Source organism: Echinops telfairi, unplaced genomic scaffold (genome assembly GCF_000313985.2).
Source record: "Echinops telfairi isolate 266 unplaced genomic scaffold, ASM31398v2 ScPeMD7_4;HRSCAF=17, whole genome shotgun sequence".
Lineage (NCBI taxonomy): Eukaryota > Metazoa > Chordata > Mammalia > Afrosoricida > Tenrecidae > Echinops > Echinops telfairi.
In genome coordinates, this window is record NW_022103900.1 from 17927444 (window position 1) to 17946703 (window position 19260).

The window sequence follows — 19260 nt, forward strand, 5'->3', positions numbered from 1 at the left end:
GCCTGCTGCAAGGCCAGCAGTTCAATTCCACCAGCCACTCTGTGGCAGCAAGATGAGGCTGTTTGCTCCTGTAAAGAGTTATAGGCTCAGCAACAACCCATTCAAGCAAATCTGCCTGTCATCTAGGGTTGCTATGAGTTGGAATTGGCTCGATGACAGCGGGGTTCCCTTTGTCTTTTGCATTTTAAAGCACGTCCACTCACATGCATCAATGCTGAAATTTGTTCAGGCTGCAGTTTTGTCTAATTGAATAATGGTTAAAATGCCTGGGCCCCTGGCCAGGTACTAGGAAGCATTTTCGTTAGGCCATTTGGTCATGGCTGTGTGGGCCGATGTGGTCGGAATCTGGAGCTACTTGTCAGGATGTTGGTTATGCTAAAGAAATCACTGGTGGTTCTCACAGCCAATTACTCCTCTCTCCTCTCCAGGGAAATCCTTCCCTGGCACACAGAATTTCCACCTGGAGGTCGGCCTCATTATTCTGTCCGTGGTCTTCGCCGTCTGCCTTCTAGCTTGCCTCCTGGGAGTTGCTCTCCGAAAGTTTAAAAGGCGCAACCAGGAACGCCTCAATCCCAGAGATGTGGAGTACGGCACCATCGAGGGTCTCATCACCACCAACGTCGGAGACAGCACGTTAGCGGTGAGTGTGTGATTCCCCACAGGGAGCCCCTAGCATGCGAAGGTGGCATAAGACCCTTGTTCCAGTGTGAAACCCGGTATTGATGGGACTGTCACCCACCCACCTCTGGTCATTCATGATTATGTATCTACTAGCGCTTGTTCCATCTTCTCGATTTGCATACGTCCAGTTTAGGCTGTTGTTGATGCTGCCTAAGATATGGGATTTAGGTGAGCAGATTCTTGGTCGTTAATTTTCTTTGGGGAGTAAGGGAAAAGGGATAGACAGTAAATGCCTTTAATTGGGGTGGGGCTGGGGGTGCCATTGGAATTTTATGGTGCTCAGTTACTGTTTTTGTAATACCAGTGCCTACCCCCAAACACCTTTGCTTAATACTACAAAAAACCCAACTCTCCTTTCGAGATTATCTCCACACTTTGGAATTAAACTTCACAAACTCTCTCCACCTACAGCAAGTAGCTACTACACTTTCCGTGCTCCTGTGCTGCCCCCTTGTGGAGGGCAGTCAGTCGGTTGGACCATCGGAGCCCAGTGGAAATTTGGGAGCCTCACGCAGTTCCCCCTAGGGACCACATTCAGAAGCGGAAAAAGGAACCCACGAACTTAATTTGAACAATCCGTTGTATTTAATCTAAAAAGCCCATGCTTTTTCAGCATGTAAAATAACAATTAACTCGATTTTTAAATTTTCTCTTTTAACAGAGTCTATGAGCTCTGGAGTGTATTTTATATTCAGAGGGAGCCTTGGGTGGTGCAGATGGTTACGCTGCACTATGGAAAGAAAGGTTGTGGTCCCTGCCTACCCACAGAGAGCCGGGCTCCTCAGAAGCAAGGCCTGGCAATCTGCTCTCCAAAGGTGGCAGCCTTGAAAACCCAGTGAAGCAGTTCTACTCTGTGCCCATGGGCTCCCCCTGACTCAGCTTCAACGTGAAAACTACCTGAGCAACACTTGCCGCCTGCTCTCAATGGTAACGATGTGGCACATGGCTACCATACTGGATGCATGGAAACCAATCAGAATTCCTGTGTTACCTATTTGAAGTGATAAGATCATGTTAAAAAGTGACTATCCTTTCTTAGAAAAAATTGTCACGTGCTAGTTTTGAAGAAAACGAATTTTAAGTGAGAAGCCTATACTAAAAATAGATTTCTGTAAATATTTAGAAAGGGGGCGTGAGGTAATGACAATTTAAATTGTTACTGTGCTGAGTTGTGTGCCTATTTCAAAAGAGGTAAAAATCAGTATTAAAAGGTGTTAAAAATATACCCACACCAAATAAGACTCTGGCCTTGAATCCAAAGACAAGCAAGGTCGTAAGTTTCTGATACGATTCAAGGTCATTTAAGCCATGTTCATGTTTCACCTCGGACCATCTTGTATTAAACTTTGCTTGGCTAGAAGACTAATTTAAAGGTGTCTGGTAGTTGTACGTTTACTCAGGTATAAAGATTAACCGGCAACTTCCTTCTGGTTGGAGAAGATTTCTCTCTTCAGTGGCCATCTTTGTAGTTCAGGCAAAAAGTCGCAGGCCCACTCTTGGCGATTGTCAAAACTACAAGTGGTGACTGTTCCAGGCCGGGATCTAGCCACTAGCCAGTTGGTTTCCCATCACTGGGCCACCAATCAAGTACATTCTTAGTAAGAAAAAGGATTTTAAAACCTTCTAAGATTCCTTTTACCTACTTACTGAAATTGTAGTACAGCAAAACTGGGAAAAGAGGATCTAAGGACATTCTATTTCAAAAAGTAGAGAACTACAGTTTTTCTGCCTAAACTATACATAGAATTCTATTTCAAGTTTTAAGGGAAATCAAATGAGTTTATTGAGTTAGTAGCATGAGGATGATTTTTGACAAAGCCTTAGCGAAGCGATTCTAAAATAGATTCGTCAGAACTTCAAGGCGAAGGGCTTACTGACCCAACTGATTACCCAGGGCAACAAGCAACACGGAGCATGAACTCCTTTGAATCTTTAGAAAGAGGACTGGGAAGGAGGGCCAAAGTGCCTCCTCAACTCAGCCATATGAAACAACAGTAGGTCACAGTATAACACAATGTAGCATGGTGAAGACCACGGTTTTAAAGAAGTCATCCGTAAGAGTCTGTGTGCTTGTTATGTAAGAGACAGATTCATTTACATGATGCAACCAAGCATACGCTCGACTAAATCATGCCTCTCGACAGGGTGCAGGGCAGGGAAGCCCTTACATCTGGGATTTGAGGTAGATGTTTGTGGGTTTCTGTTGACTTCTGTTCCCTTTTAAGTTTCTGAAATGGTTTATCTGTTATGAGATGTATATACAGGATTGTCCATTAGGAAAAAGTAGCACTCATGTAATTTTCAGAATTCTAAGAAAACCTCCGAATGAATAGGACAAGGAACAACCAAAAGCCTGGTTGGAGCTGGGGACGCTGGCTTCCTCGATGAGCGCCCCTGCCGGTGGATTCCCCATCGTGGGATCTCCGCTTCCGCGGGCTGCTTTGCCGACGTGAAAGAAGGAGACATTGCGACGAATCACCATGCTGCTTCAACAGAGCAGTTGAGACGTGGGGGAAGAATAAACTTGCTGGGGAATACGATGCACACAATTGCAGCTGTCTCTCCAGCACCATGGTGCCGTGTTGGTTATAGATTATCCGCTCTTAGAACAAAAAGACTTCTGCATCTCGGTTTCACAACGCACGGAAGAAGGGAAGATGTCTGTGCCAATTAACTGGGCATACCCCACCCCACCCCTTACACCCCTCCTGAGAACACGCTTCACTTGTAGAAATAGGTTTGCCAGAGTGGTCTTGTTTTATTTTAAAACATTTACTGTGGTCAAATGTATGTAACCAAGTTGCTGTCTCAGCCATTTTTTCATGTGACCTCAGTCGTATTCCTCATGCTCTTGTAATAACCATGATGACTTTGCTGCTGGTGAACATTTCATTCCTTGCCCTTTGATTTGTGAGTGACCCACATGAACAATGACACCAGCGGGTCAGCTGTTACTCCCCTGTTCCTCACTCACGTAGCCTCTGACCAGGTAGTCCATTCTCGCTGTAGTGTACCCCCTGGATGGCCCGGATGGCCATTGGGAGCTTCTCAGTACACACCACACTTCAGAGACAGTGGGTTATGTGAGGAGTTCTCAGAGAGCAGAAGAGTATCTGATAAAGTATGCCCAGCTCCTTGACTTGAAGAAACTTCTTTTTGCTCCACTCACTAATCTTTCTACCATTTCTACGTTTGATCAGGCCTGCTGCTTGAGCTTTCTTTCTGATTTGCACACTCGGTTTTGTCAGCTTTGGTTTTCATGTATCTTATTCCGCAACATGAGACTACAAGATGGCATTATTGTTCTTCAGGAGACCTATCCTGTCTTAGGAAGAAATACAAACAGTTCCATCTCCCCCGGTGCTAACGGGCCACATGTCCGTGATCTGTGCCTTCAGTGTGAGTTGTGGCCACACATATGCCAATACTGGACCCCAGGAGCTGTGTCTCACCAGCTTTTTCTCCTCCTGTCTCCACTGCAGGATTTATTGGATCATTCGTGTACGTCAGGAAGTGGCTCTGGGCTTCCTTTCCTCGTTCAAAGAACAGTGGCTCGTCAGATCACGCTGTTGGAGTGTGTCGGTTGGTAATTCTTTTCCCCTTTCTTCGGGGGTTTTAGTTATGGTTACCAGGGTCAGGCATGGCTCTAGAAACAGGGAGGAACTTGGGGAAGATGCTCCTTCTTAGTGCCTCTTCTTCCTTTTTAAAATTTCAGGAGATGTGAGGTAGCCAGATGGGGTGACTACTTTCCTATACTCCTGTTTGAGCCCCCAAACTCATTGAAGTCTTGTCAAGGGAGGGTGCCACTCGTTAGTACAGAGACTGTGTAGGCAAAGCTTTGGGTTGTAGTTGGGCCTTTGGGGATGATGGGAATGCTTGAATTGATACAGCTGTGCCTGACGATTGGTATCAAATGATTGGAGGTAAGTCAATTTGGGAGATCATAAACTTGTTTATTGGAAGACTCTAATCCCTCTTACTCCTGATTTTCTTACTCTTAATGATTTTCTGTTAAAAATCATTAAGCAAATTTTTATCACAGGTAACTGTATCGCTCCTTTAGTTAGGTAAACGCTGTATACAATTCTCTATGGGCTCTGCTGTTGTTCCCACATGTGAGCATGAGCGCTGGAGATGTAAGCATGATGTGTCTACCACTTGCCCCCCTCCATTGCTAGGCTGCATTCGCACATATCTGTATCCTAAAGCGTGATCTGTATCCTGTAAGGCCTGACAAAGAATTAGAGCAACTTCAACAAAACAAAAAACTTTTTTTCTCACACATGGCTGCTTTGGGATGATTCTCTTGGAGTCATCTCCTAGGAGATGGGGCTCTTGGGCCAAAATTTGTGATTTCTTAAGTGGCTTGTCTTTTAAATTGTCCACTGTACTCTAGGAAAATTGAACCCAGTGCTTTCTTTAAAGTTTGATTTGTATTTGTTTTGTGTGACGGGTGTTTGGCCGCTGTCAGTGGTTTTTGCAGATTTCTCCATCCGGTGGCAAGCAGGGATGACCGCCGTAGCATCGTTGGGTCCGCAACGTCTCCACACCCCTCGGTCTTCTCAAGGGCTCTTGGCTTGGGCCTACGCTGCCTGCCTCCTGGTGTTTCTATTCCAGGAGGCAGCTGCCATCACAAGCTGCCCCTAGCGAGGGGCTGCTGCCCTCTGACCACTTCTTTCAGCTTTTGTGGACACTGGGGTATGCCCCAGCCCAGGGTAGAGGAGGGGACAGGAAGAAGGAAGAGCAGTGACTAACTTGCAAGCAGCATCTTAGCCCTGCAGCGCCAACAGTGCCCCCGCTCCTCGCCCCCAGCCGTGGTTGGAGGGAAAGAGGTGGGAATCCCACCAGGGCCCTTCTGCTGGAGAAGCGTTCTGTTGACAGGTCTGGTTATTCTTTGCTCTTCTGCCCCGGGACCAGTCAGCCTTCACCAAGCAGCACTCTGTCTCAAGATCTGGTCCGAGGACCCAAAGGACAAAGATAAGATTGCATCATGAAAATACGTGTCCTGCCTCTGGTTGCATAGATCACATTGGCATCAGTATTTGGGGTTGGGGGAATAGCATAGAGTCAATGGCAGCTTTTTGTTGGTTTTGCGCTCAACACTTGCAGCTTCTAGTCAATGTTCATGCCTCCAGTCTTGAACAGAAAGGTGTGGGATGAGCGGCAGTCAAAGTGTGCCAATGTTCTGGGTTCAACACATGGCATGTTGTAGTAGGTCAGTCATTCACAGGTGGTGATCAGGAAAACCCCAAAGTTCAGGTGTCTTAGGGTATTCTGGGTGGGGCTCCCCATGATCAGGACTTTTGATGCGGAGCTCTGCTTCTGTTTTATCCATTGCCACACGTCTGCCCTGCCGTGCCTCTGCTGCTGTCTCTGCACATTATAGCAGTGCTCACCAGATAAGCTCTGGGAACACTATTTCCCTTCCTCACAAGAACCTGAAGGCAGCAGGGAGAGACACAGAAGCCAAAGCCAGGAAAAGAGACGCAGACCGTTCCCCTAGCAGCTGGTGTTGCAGCGCCTTAACCCCAGCCTTGAGGCTGCGTGGTCAGTACTGGGCAAATGCCGTCACTTTATTAAAATTCATTGGTGGCCCACAATGAGCCAATTTACCATAGATTTGCATATTCTAACGAAAACTAAACTGCCATTAAGTTGATTCTGACTCATAATGACCCACTTGGACAGAGCAACAACCACCCTGGTGGGTTTCCAAGACTGTAAATCTTCAAGAGAGTAGAAAGCCTCATCTTTCTCCCGTGGAGCAGCTGGTGGTTTCGAACTACTGACCGTGGGGTTAGTATTCCGACCAGCATAACCACTAGCCACCAGGGCTCCACTTTAGGATTAGCCATTGATCCTTCATCATGAAAGGGGCCCTGGTGATGTTCAGGGTGAGGTATTGGCTGGCAAACTGCAAGGGTGGCAATTCAAACCCACTATCCACTCTGATAGAGAGACAGACCGACAGAGACAGAGAGAGAGATCCGTTTGATTGCTCCTGTAAAAACCTACAGCCTGAGAAACCCCACAGAGGTTCCTGAAAGTCAGAATGAGGTGGTGGACTAGGTGTGGCTATTTCACAGTGACGTTCTTTATCGGCCCAGAATTTAGATCTAGCACTCTGGATTATGTTTCAGGCGTGTCACCTGGGCAGGCGTGCTTCTCATTCCGTGTTTGGGTTCTCAGTGGCTTAGTTTGTCAGCCAGGAGCTGGTTTCCATGTGTGCAGGTGCTGCTGCAGCTGTTTCTTACAAGCCACATTTCCCAGCAGTCTGGGAGACAGCCCCACTGCCCTGCAAGTTGTATCTCCTTCAGCATTGTTATCTAGGTACCTCGGATGTCATTACCCCTGATTATACCCTGTGTCGATCCCCATCGTCTTGTGGTAATTACCTCCTCCGCGCAACCTCCCTGATCACCCCTACCTATAATTAACGGGGGAATGGAAGCAAGTGGGAGCCGGGGGTTGACACAGCTGTCAAGTGTGTGGCCGCTGCAGGAGGAGGGTGTGCACCCGATGATCGGATCAAAACTAGACGTCCCCACGTTGTCGACAATGCCTTCTTCCCAGGGGGGTCCCTTCAGGGCAGCCCACTTGTGACATCACAGGGACAATTCAACGAACAAATACCCATGACCAATGTCAGAAATCAGTGCTGTTCAGGGATTATGTGTTTAAGGCTCTGCAAATCCTCTTTGGAAACAGATCTTCCGCCAGCAAATCCTTGGGGAGGGAGGGCAGGGGCTGCTTGCTGACACCCCCTACACAGCCGCTCTTCTCGGCGTCTGTTGATTTATTTTGTCCCTCAAAATGCACACCCAAGCTTCACGGTGCTCAACGAAAATGCCTGTGTGGATCCACCTACTGGGACTCTGAGCGTGCCTTTGTTGATCCTCCCGGAGGGGAAGGAGCCAAGGAAGCTGCTGGAGTTTGCCGCCCATGATGTTTTCCTGCTCCTTCAGCGCAAACCAAACCCCAACTCACCGAATCCTTTTCTACGTTTTCCTAACTTCCGTGCACGTCCACAACGCAGTTTATATCTCAGAATACAGGATTTCAATGTAAACAATAATTAGCAGCTAATTGTACAATGCAGATACCAGGGACCTCTAATTTGTTGTCATGAGGTGGGTGGGAGGGCTAAGTTCCACCTTGGTTTTTTTTTATGTCTTTCTAGGCTGGGATTTGTATCTCAGCACCGAGTTTCTCGGAGTCATTCAGCAGGGGGGATTACAGAGTTGCAAGTGCTGTGTCTTTTGGCTCCTTTGGGCATCGTGATCAGGGCTGGCTGCCTCTCGCGTACCTAATGCACGGTCCCCTCTGCTTTACTTCCCACAGGGAAAGGCAGGTACGGTGAGGTGTGGCGGGGCAGCTGGCAAGGGGAGAATGTCGCTGTGAAGATCTTCTCTTCCCGGGACGAGAAGTCGTGGTTCAGGGAAACAGAATTGTACAATACTGTGATGCTGAGGCATGAAAACATTTTAGGTAAGTGTAAGGTTAGTCAATCGCCACAGTAATCATATCTTTGCTTTTCCAGGTGAATGTGAACTTGAGTCTCTCCTGAGAAATCTCTGTGGGGATCTCCAGCATTTACATGTCCTGTTTCACTTTCCTTTTTAAAGCCTGTTTCTTGTCTGAATCTGCCAACACGTTCATCATTCTCTGGATGATGCAAAAAGGCAATTGTCACCGCTAATTCTTCTTCCACCATCTGCAGATGGTTATTGAAACAACTGAAATGTGCCCTGCGTTGCTCACTTACAGGCCTCCTTCGTGGTTCTGCTCACTCCACCCTTTCTGAATATTTATAGCATCAAATGAAGCTAGATCTTTGGACTGTTTCCTGGAGACTCACAGCTCCTAGGGACATCATAATTAAATGCACACGCCTTCCAACGAGGCTGTGTTTTAAAGCTCAGATTTATGGAGGGATGCTGCTGAAATTTTAATTTGGGAACTGGGGCTTAGAAATGTTAGTGAAATAGATGAATAATGCCCATGGAGACACTACGATGGCGGTATGACAGAGTGCAACAGAGGGGCAGTTGCTATTGAGTTGCTTTGAACTTGCGGCGCCTGCGTGTGCATCACAGGAGATCTGTGCGCCTGAGGGCTCGTGACCTTAGATCATCAGGCCTTTGGTAGACTCCAGGAACCCACCTTCTGGTATAAAGGATGCGATACAAAGGGTAACTGGTCATATTCATAGTTGGTTGGTGAATGCTGTTTGGAGTGCGTCTTTAATAGTAGATATTTAGAATTTATCTCTATTTAGAATGTTTTCCGCCCCCTTTTCTTTTTCCTTTGGCCGCTATAATGGCTGTTGGATTAGCTCTGGTTTATATTATAGGCTTATATTATATGTCAGAATTTACGTATATGTCAATACTGTCAATTTCGTGTTTACGTGTGAGGCAGATTGTCTGCAGCTAATGGATTTGAACCCGCCCAAAGTTTTGGCTCAGTATGGTAGTTATGTTTCATCTGAGCCTTGTCCTCAGTTTCCTCCTGAGACCTCATCACTTGTATATTGCTGTCAGCTTCCCCTCTCCAATGTATTTCCCTGGGCTGCACATCCTCTGTGGGGAGCAGTGAATCGTCTGCTCAAAGCATTTGAGGATTCCACACCGCTGACAGCATTTGTAACGTTGGGCTCCCTAGTCATTGTTTCCAAAGAGATTTATAAACTCCATCCACAGATATCCCCACATGTAGCTACTTGTAGTATTTGACATTTCTTTGGCAATGGCCAAATGCCATTGGACAAACGGCTCAGTTCCATGGACATTCAGGTGTCTAAGGCCTTTAGATTAACCCTTGGTGGGTACGTACTGTGTCTTCTCCCCCTTCTCCTCCGTCAGCACCAGAACCTGTCCATCCCTTTCTCAGTTCTCCCCATGGAATTGCTTTTTTCTGCACATTCCCACGTCTTCCTGAGGCAGGTAGTGGGAGATGGCAGGCAGCTGGCGAAAGGGCACACTGACCATCACTTGCTTTGGGTGCTCTGCGGTGGCAGGATAGGGGTCTGCCACTGCACACACATCCCTAAATGTACCAGGGGCCCTTGATGAGCAGCCCATGAGCACAGAGAGGCAACCATCAGGGACACAGAGCCCGGGGCTCGACTCTCATCTAATAGTGATCTCACCTAGCCACCTTACAACCCCACCATCCCCTTAGTGAGGAGTGCATGTAATTATAAAATTATAAAGATCTTAAATGAAACTCCAGAAAATAAAATACAATCAGAAAGTAAAATACAACCATATTGTCAAAAAACCAACCCTTACATAATTAAGGAAGTAAAACTCAAAGAATATACCAATTTCATAATGTTAGTTTATCTATTAATCTGCTAAAACAAGCCTACCATGCTTATTGCTCTTTTTGTTTTTGCTGTTAATGAGACGATGCAGGATCCAGCACTCTTAGCCAGCCTGTGGCAGCCTGACTTCTCTGTCAGCCATCAGTGCGGCCCCATGCCTGGATCACCAGGGAGAGGTGGATCAGGGGCCCCGGCTTCCTCAATTTCAGACTTTGGGGTTCATTTTGGGGAGGTTGAACAAAAGTCCTTTTCCTTGATTACTTCCTCCCTATTTTAAATGAACACATCCAATTGCTTTGCCAGACTTTCAACTTCCAAACTCTACTCACAGTTGGAGCATTTTGATTCAAACAGCATCCCATCGAAGTACTCCCTCCTTCTGAAGCAAGTGAAGTTACACAATTCACACTTCAACAGCTTTAGACACACACACACACACACACACACAACCTTGTTTATTTAAGTAATTTTTCCTGAAGGCCTAAAGCCTAATTAACAGCCAGATACATCCTTCTGTTAGACCTAGGAGACTTAGGAAAGGTAAGAGAATTAAGAGAATTCTATGTTTATTATTTATACAATGTATTGAACCGGAGGCTGTTCACCCATGAGAGGGGAAGTCAGTACCGGCTACCCAGAACACAACCATAATTAGGTTTGTTTTGAGTGGTGCATTATAATTTAGGGGTATTTGTTTTTGATCAAGGCATTGAAGATGAAAATCACTTGGTTTTAAAATTATAAAGCAAAGATGTTTCCTTTAATAAGCGGGACTAATACTGTAATACCCATTTTGAATTCGTACGATGGCCAGCTTAGGACTCCCAAGAAAAGCAGCAAAGAGAGACTGGACACTGAGGAGGAGTGAGATGACCAGGGACTGGCCGTTGGTCTGGCTCCCAGAAGGAGGGATCAAGAGGCACGGGCAGAGTGCTGAAGGGTAATTTAGTTTGTTTTGCTGATGTCCTGCAGGCATCAACGTCAAATTGTTCCCATTTAACTAGAAGCCAAATTGTTTGGGGGGCAGTATAATCTAGGAAGAGGATAGATTCTAGAGCCAGATTGCCTGAGGTCATTCCTGACTGCATTGGCCAGTGGCATACTATACCTGGTTCCTGCAGATTTTGGAAAATGAAATGAGTTAATACATGTAAAATGTCTGGCACACAGTACTCAATAATTATTCATTGCTGTTGATGATTATGATCAAATATGGGACTATCCTTGGTCACCAGGACCTCCCTGTGTAATATGAGAACTGCCAGTACCAAACTCCAAACTTGGATTGGTTATTAGCTTACTGTCCCTGATATTTGGCAAGTCATGTAACAGCTTTTGCCTGCAAACTTTGTGCTTATTAGGTCTTGTCTAGTTGGTTCCAACTCATAGCAACCTTATGTACAAGAGAAGGAAAAGCTGTGTGCTCCGCACAGTTATTTCTGCATTTGAGCCCATGATTGCAGGCATGATGCCAACTCATCGAGTTGAAAGTCTACTTCTTTTTCGTCGATCCTCTACTTAACCAACCATGATATCCTGCTTCTGTTAACATGTCCAAATTGCGTAAGACAAAGTCTCTGCTGATGAGAAACGTTTCCTACCTACACTGAACATGTTATCAGGAGCAGTGTAATAGGTGTTCCACTTTTTAAAAATTAAATAATCATTTTATTAGGGGCTCATACAACTCCTTACAAAGCATGCATTTGTGTCCAGCACATTAGTACCTATGTTGACTTCATCATTCTCACAACACCCGCTTTCCACTTGAGCCCTTGGTGTCAGCTCTTTTTCCCCTCCCTCCCAAACCCACCCCCTCCCTGAACCCTTGATAATTTATAAATTATTATTTTATCATATCTTACCCCATCCAACGTCTCCCTCACCCACTTCTCCACTGTCCGTCCCCCAGGGAGGTGGCCATATACAGACCTTGTCATCTGTTCCCCCTTTCTCCCTCACCTTCCCTCCACCCTCCCGATATCGCCACTCTCTCCACTGGTCCTGGAGGGGGGTTCATCTGTCCTGGGTTCACTGTATTTCCAGTTCCTATCTGTGCCAGTGTACATCATCTGGTCCAGCCGGATATGTAAGGTAGGATTGGAATAATGGTAGTCAGGGGGAGGAAGCATTTAAGAACTAGAGGAAAATTGCATATTTCATTGTTACTACACTGCACTCTAATTTGCTCCTCTCCTCCCTGCAGCCCTTCTGCAAGGGGATGTCCAATTTCCCCCGGATGGGCCCTGGGTCCCCACTCTGCACTCCTCCTCATTCACAATGTTATGCTTTTTTTTTTTCGTCTTTGATGCCTGATACCTGACCCCTTCGCTGCCTTGTCATCTTACAGGCTGGTGTGCTTCTTCCATGTGGGTTCTGTTGTTTCTCAGTTAGATGGCCCCTTGTTTACCTTCCAGCATGTGGGAAGGTGTGCCACTTTTATGACAGATTTGTCTGTTCTTCTGGCAGTTCATAGTATTCTTGGCTAACATCATAATTCAAATGTGTCCATTCCTCTCTGATACTCCTTTTAATTGTCCAGTTACTGCACGCATGAAAAATACCATGGCTGTGGTCAGATGCCCCTTGGGCCTCAAGACGACACCTTTGCATCCCATTTGAAAGTGAGCTCTTTTGCAGCAGATTTACCCCAGGCAATGTGCCATTTGAATTCTTGACTGCTGCATTGACGGTGGATCCAAGTAAAATGAAATCCTTGACAACATTAATATTTTCTGTGTTGAATCATGGTGCTGTGAGAGTTTTTGTGTGCTTTCTGTTGAAGTTTCATCTACTCTGAAGTCTGTAGTCTTTCAGCTTTATCAGTCAGTGCGTCAAGCCTTCTTTGCTTCCTGCAAGCAAGGTTGTAACATCGGCGTCTCACAGGTTGTTAATGAGCCTTCCTCCAATCTTGATGCTGTGTTCTTCTTCATATGGTCTAGTTTCTCAGATTATTTGTTTGGTATATAGACTGGGTATACTGAAAGAATAAAACCCTGACACATACTTTTCCTGATTTTCAACCACGCAGTTTCCCTGTTCTGTTTGAATCACTGCTTCTTGGTCCATGTAGAGGTTCCACCGGAACACAGTGTTCTGGAATTCCCATTCTTTGCAATGATACCTTTAGTTTGTTGTTATCCGCACAGCTGTACACGATTGCATCGTCAAGGGGCACAGGTAAACCTCTCCCTGGTATTTTCTGCTTTCATCCCAGATCCAATGTGGTGTCTGTCATGACAGCCCTTGTTCCAAGTCCTCTTGTGAGTCCAGCTTGAATGTCTGGTCGTACCCTAATGATACATTGCTGCAAATGCTTTTAAATTATCTTCAGCAAAATTTTATTGACCCGGGATATGAATGATATCATCCAACGAGTTCTGCTTTCTGTTGGGTCACCTTTCTTTCTTTAGGAATGAGCACAGATATGGATCTCTTTTAGTCAGTTGCCCAAACAGCTGTTTTCCAAATTTCCTAGACAAACGAGAGCATTCAGCATGGCATCCGCTGGTTGAAGCATCTGCATTGGTGTTTGGTCCATCCCTGGAGCGCTTTGTCGTTTCCTCGTCAGAGCGCTCACTGCAGGCTGTTCTTTCTTCAGTACCATGGGTTCTCGCTTGTCTGCTACTTCTTGAAATGGGTGAACATCACATATTCTCTTTGGCTCAGTGACTTTCACCTTCAGTTGCTACGACACCTTCCCTCAATTAATATTTCGTCTGTAGAATCCTTCAGTACTTCAACTTGAAGCTTGATTTTTTTTCCTTCTCTTCTTTCAGCTTGAGGAATACTGAATGTGTTCTTCTTCCCTGGTGACTGTCTAACTACAGATCTTTTTTATATTTAATTTTAATACACTGTCTTCTTGGGCTGCCCTTTGAAATCTGTTCAATTTCTATTACTCCAACTACTCCTTGGCAGAAAGGCAGGGCTTTTTGCTTGCATAAAGACCCACAGTCTCAGAAACCCACAACAGGGGCATTTCTAGCCTGTCCTACAGGGTCGCTGTGAGTAGACGTCGACACGGCAACGAGACAAGAGCCCTTGTGGCATACTGGCACTTGTTGGCCCACTACCTGCAAGGAACCACCGACGGCTCCCTGGGAGATGGATGAGGTTTTCTGCTCCCATAAGGAGTTGCCATCTGGAAAACCCACAGGGGCAGTTCGCCCCTGTGCCGCAGGGCGTTCTGAGCCGGAATCGCCTCAAGGGCAGTGAGTGACCTTGGTACTACCTTCATCCATATCTTACTTTTCTCCAAGTCTAGTTCATTTCCCTTTATGATGCACCTATGGTGCGTCTAGTCTCCTGAGTTAGTAAACCCCCACCCCCCATGCTCATCTTGCCCTTTTCCGATCGCATTTGTACAGTATTTTCAACTTGCACTCTAATTTAAAAAGTAGACTTCAACCTTTCATTTGTTTTTGTTTTTTTAAGTGCAGAAACTAGAGTGTTGTTCCCTGAAACCTCTTCTCTCCACGTATTATTTGTCCCAGTAACAGAGCTTTGTGAATGTATCGTTGGGGTCTTTCGTAGCCAGCAGACCTCTTTTCCTCCTTCGTCCCTTCTTCTTTCTCTCTCTCCTTCCCTTCCTTCCTCCCTCCATCCTTCCTTCCAAGACCACCATAGGTGCTTGTTCATGTGTGATTCTTTCCTTGATGTATTACTTGATGAACTAGGCAGTCATTTATGTAGATTCAGCCCTTGATTGTATCCGTGAGCAGACACGCACCAAAAAGTATACACGGATTCTCCTGTATGATACAGTGCATCACAGTCAGTTCAGGACTAGTGTGTGGACTTCCAGGTTCTGGGGTTTATATTCTTTCTTGGGTGATTGGCGAATGGTCACCACGCAGAAGGGCTTCACATTGCTATTATGTGTGACCACCAAGGTCTCATTTCTGTGTCCATCCTACATGCCGTGTAAAGTATTTCTTAAAAGGATTCGTTTCAGTGGAAATGAACATGGCACTCACAGTGCCCTTTTAAGTAGTAGATGTTATTCTGTATCTCGTTTGATGCTTTTGTAAATCTCCATTCATGGCAGTGGTTAATTTCCTTATTTCATATTACAGATGATGTCGACTGTGTGGCTTGCTATTTCCAGATACTCAGAGGGACCGTGTGAGGTTCTTCGAGGGCTGTTGATTGATGTTGTTTATGCTCTCCCCAGGTTTCATTGCGTCAGACATGACATCGCGACACTCCAGTACCCAGTTGTGGTTAATTACGCATTATCATGAAATGGGATCATTGTACGACTATCTTCAGCTCACTACGCTGGATACGGTGAGCTGCCTTCGGATAGTGCTGTCAATAGCGAGTGGTCTTGCGCATTTGCACATCGAGATCTTTGGGACCCAAGGAAAGCCAGCCATCGCCCATCGCGATTTGAAGAGCAAAAACATCTTGGTTAAGAAGAATGGACAGTGTTGCATCGCAGATTTGGGTAAAATATGTTTTAGTTACTATTTTTACTTTTATCGCACATGGTTGTTCAGCCAAGTTGCATTATTTTGTCTATTTCCCCAATATTTTATTATGAAAAATTTCAAACATGCAGAAAAGTTTAAAGAATTTTATAGTGAACAGAGGTGTATGTACACCCAAGACACAATCATTAACATTTTTCTTTTGCTAAGCTTTATCCTATATCTCTCCATTTTCCATCTATCAATCCATCTTATTTTTGATTAATTTCCAAGTAAAATGTAGGTAGAAGGACCAGAAAAGCCAAACTCACGGGCATTGAGTCGATTCTGACTCATGGCAACCCTCTAGGACATGGTAGAATGGCCTCTGTGGGTTCCTGAGACTGTAACTCTTTACAGGAGCAGAAAGCCTCCTCCAACAGAATGCCTGGTGGTTTTGAACTGCTGACCTTGTGTGGTCCACTACACCACCACATTGACTTATAAACCACATCCCTTTTCGGATAAGACTAACTCAAACCTACTGCCGCGGAGTTGATTCCAATGCAGAGCAGCTATGTAGGACAGACTAGGACTACCCTACGGGGTTCTCACGGCAAATCTTTAAGGCAACAGGGTCATCTTTCTCTTTTGGAGTGACAGGTGGGTTTGAATTACCTACGATGCAGTTAACCGTCATGCTCAATGCACTGCGCTACCAGGGCTCCTCCCTCTGAGGCCTCCCCTTAGCCCATGAAGTTGCAGCTTGCTGGTTTGGTTGGTAAAGACTCCCTGCTCCTCCCCACCCTCAGAGACAGGCAGAGCCGTTGCACTCCTGTTTCGGGACAGTGAGAGCACAGTGGACATGTAACGGGTTTGTCTTAAACGTGGCCTCTAAAATCATTCCCTGTAAACAAGGATAAATATCATTTGAAAAAAGCCCCTGAATGACCCCATTCACCCTTTACCTTGTTGAATAATCTCTTATGGCATTAACATAATGCTCAGTGTACCTTTGGTCACATTATAAATAAGATTATTTCATTTTAATCTGATTATAAATAAGACATTTTACATAAAACCATATTTATCCTAGAGACTCATAATATTTACCCAAAAAATAAGAAAAGAAGGGCAATGATACTTATTCATTTCAGTAGACTACTGAGAGTTCTTCTACCTGATTAAAAAAAATGCTTTATCCTATATTAATATATTACAGTTATTGCTAAGCCAATACAGGTTGAGATGATTAGCTTTAATTAAGTAAGCAATGAGGTTTTTAAGAACACTGTTTGTTTTTAAGTTAAGCACTTAGGCACAGCAAAGAAAAATTATTTTCTTTGAGTCCTTTTAAAGTCTTTGCCATGCCCACTGAAAAATTATTTACAGGGTTTTCCAGATATGGTAGGAGAAGGCATGAAACTAAAGGTCTCTGTGGGCAGTGTTTAGTGGTGATGTAGAAGATGCGTCTTGGAACGCCAGAGTAATTTGAGTGTGAGCCCTGACACCCTCCATTATTTGCTGTGTTTTCTGTGCACACTTCCTGCTGTTTCTGCTTATTTCTCCCCAGTGCTGACATGCAGGGTCGGGGTCGGAGCCGAGGGGACTCCAGTGCTCAACCCCAGCGCTCAGTCCTTCTGTCTTGTTCAGCATTTTCACACAACTGCGTCCATGCCTTGCTCGTGGAACTAAACAAACAGGAATGCCTGCCACTCAAGGTTCTAGAAAGATTTAGGAATTATTTATATGCAAATAAGAAGCATTCAAGTAGTAGCTGCTGCTTTGTTGCAGATGTCTAATGGAGATGGACGGAGGAAACCAGCTGTTGGCTCTGGGTGATGAGAGGAGGTTGGGGGAGAACAGGGAGTGTTTTACAGTAGACCCAGCTAGTGAATTCTTCACCTACATTTCTTTTGGTCTGCAGCCTTCTCGTTGAGTATATGGTTAGGTGTAAATGTCGTTGATAAGGGGTCAGTACTCAGGGAGTAGATACAGGAGAAGGGTCTAATAAGACCAGAATTTGTTATGTATTTTTTCATTGTATCTCCAGAAAAGAAGGGTCATTCATTAGAAAGAGTATAACAAGACCATTATTTCATTAATTTGTCCAAATTTGTATTATAAAAAAAGATGTCCAATATAGGTAAGAGGTGAAAGAAGACTGTTAGGCAAAATCATGCATAAATTCAACATCTAGGTAAGATAGGTTCTCAGGTTTGACTGTAATTTTTTTTAATGTGATTGTGTTTTGCGTGTATATATATATATAGGCTGTATATTTTCTAAGCAATTTGAAAAAGGTTGCAGCTATCACAGTGTGTTATTTCTAGATGTTTAAAAATGTGTCCCCTTAGATAAGATAACTTGCCTTTGTCTTAGTGAAATCACAGTTTAATGATCACACACACACACACATCCTCTAACATTACTTAATACATACTTTCAGGTTTTTTTCCCAAACAAGAATTTAGCCACGGTTCACACATTGCATTTGGTTGGTAGGTTGCCTTCATTAGTGTAACAGGTATCGCTTACCAAAAACCACACTCACTGCCATCGAGCTGATGCCAGCTCATCGCAGCTCATACATTGCTCCTAAAGCCTAGCTGCTTCAGACAAATCGCTGGTTAAGGCCTGTAACCCAGGGAGTCCGGGATTGGGAAATGGCAGAGTTGCGTGGTCCTGCCTCGAGGGCTCCTGAGGGTTGTTGCATTGAAGCTGCCGGGCCAGGGAGGTGGTTTTGTGAGCTGAATCTCCAAGGTGGCGCCCTCCCCTCACGGTTGGCAGGAGGCCTCTAGTCTCCACCACGTGGGTCTCTCCACGGTGCTGCTTGAGTGTCTTCCTAGCACAAGGAACAAGCCACAGGAGGACAAATATTTACCATGAGTTTTGTCCTATGAGCTGCGTTCCAATTCCATGCCCTTTGGACTCCTGCCTCTGGGAGAGTGACATCTAGAGAGGACGGAGGAGGCTAACACCATCATTGCCTGCACGTCACAGTGCCTGTTGCCGTCTGCCCTCTACAGAGTGACACATGGCCTCAAAGTCTCCGACTCACAGGGGTTGACATTTACTTTTGAAAAAGAATGAGAGCTGTGTTAAAGCCACATGTCATGGTGAGCCCGTTTCCCTGTGGACTTCAGTCCGTACTTAGCTCCTTGGTCTGTTAGTTCCCTGAAAGTGGTTTTCCGCCACAGTAGCCCTGTTTGCTGGGCTCACCCTAGGAGTCTCACAAGTGTCCCAGAACTGACCCGGGTGTAACAACAGCGACCACGCGTGCCACTAGAGGGCGCTTGGGGTTGGGACTGGGTTGGAATCCCTCAGTGAGAAAGGTAGTGAGCTGTTTTGTCTTCTTCCATTCAGGCCTGGCAGTCATGCATTCCCAGAGCACCAATCAGCTTGACGTGGGGAACAATCCCCGTGTGGGTACCAAACGCTACATGGCTCCTGAAGTTCTCGACGAAACCATCCAAGTGGATTGCTTTGACTCTTACAAGAGGGTCGATATTTGGGCCTTTGGACTTGTTTTGTGGGAAGTAGCCAGGCGGATGGTGAGCAATGGTAGGTATCTAACGTAATACAGCATTGTCCTTGTCTAAGTCCTTCTGATTCTGCTGCCTGTAAAATGGTCTAATGGAATATTTAAGTCCCGATTGTCCCTTGATTCAGATCTGTCAAGCTGTAGGCATTCATATTTGATTGATGGTTGGTAGGTGAGCTCTAATCATGCTTTATTTTAAATACACATAAAGGAAATGACTGCTGAGAAGGGATATTTCTGGAAAAGACTGGTTCTTCTATAGTTTGTCTTTTGATTGAACGATCCTTCCTTCC

The 19260-nt window shown here is 45.3% G+C and overlaps 1 protein-coding gene across 1 annotated transcript in view; it reads left to right on the forward strand.

The window, feature by feature from the left end:
• The first annotated feature begins 262 nt into the window (after positions 1–262).
• The window catches only part of ACVR1 (activin A receptor type 1), a 34792-nt gene continuing 15794 nt past the window's right edge, over positions 263–19260 (forward strand). The window contains exons 1-6 of the mRNA XM_045298134.1: positions 263–282; positions 382–640; positions 4164–4263; positions 8023–8169; positions 15186–15461; positions 18790–18987. Of these exons, the coding sequence (XP_045154069.1) occupies positions 263–282; positions 382–640; positions 4164–4263; positions 8023–8169; positions 15186–15461; positions 18790–18987 (1000 nt within the window). The remainder of the gene's footprint in view (positions 283–381; positions 641–4163; positions 4264–8022; positions 8170–15185; positions 15462–18789; positions 18988–19260) is intronic.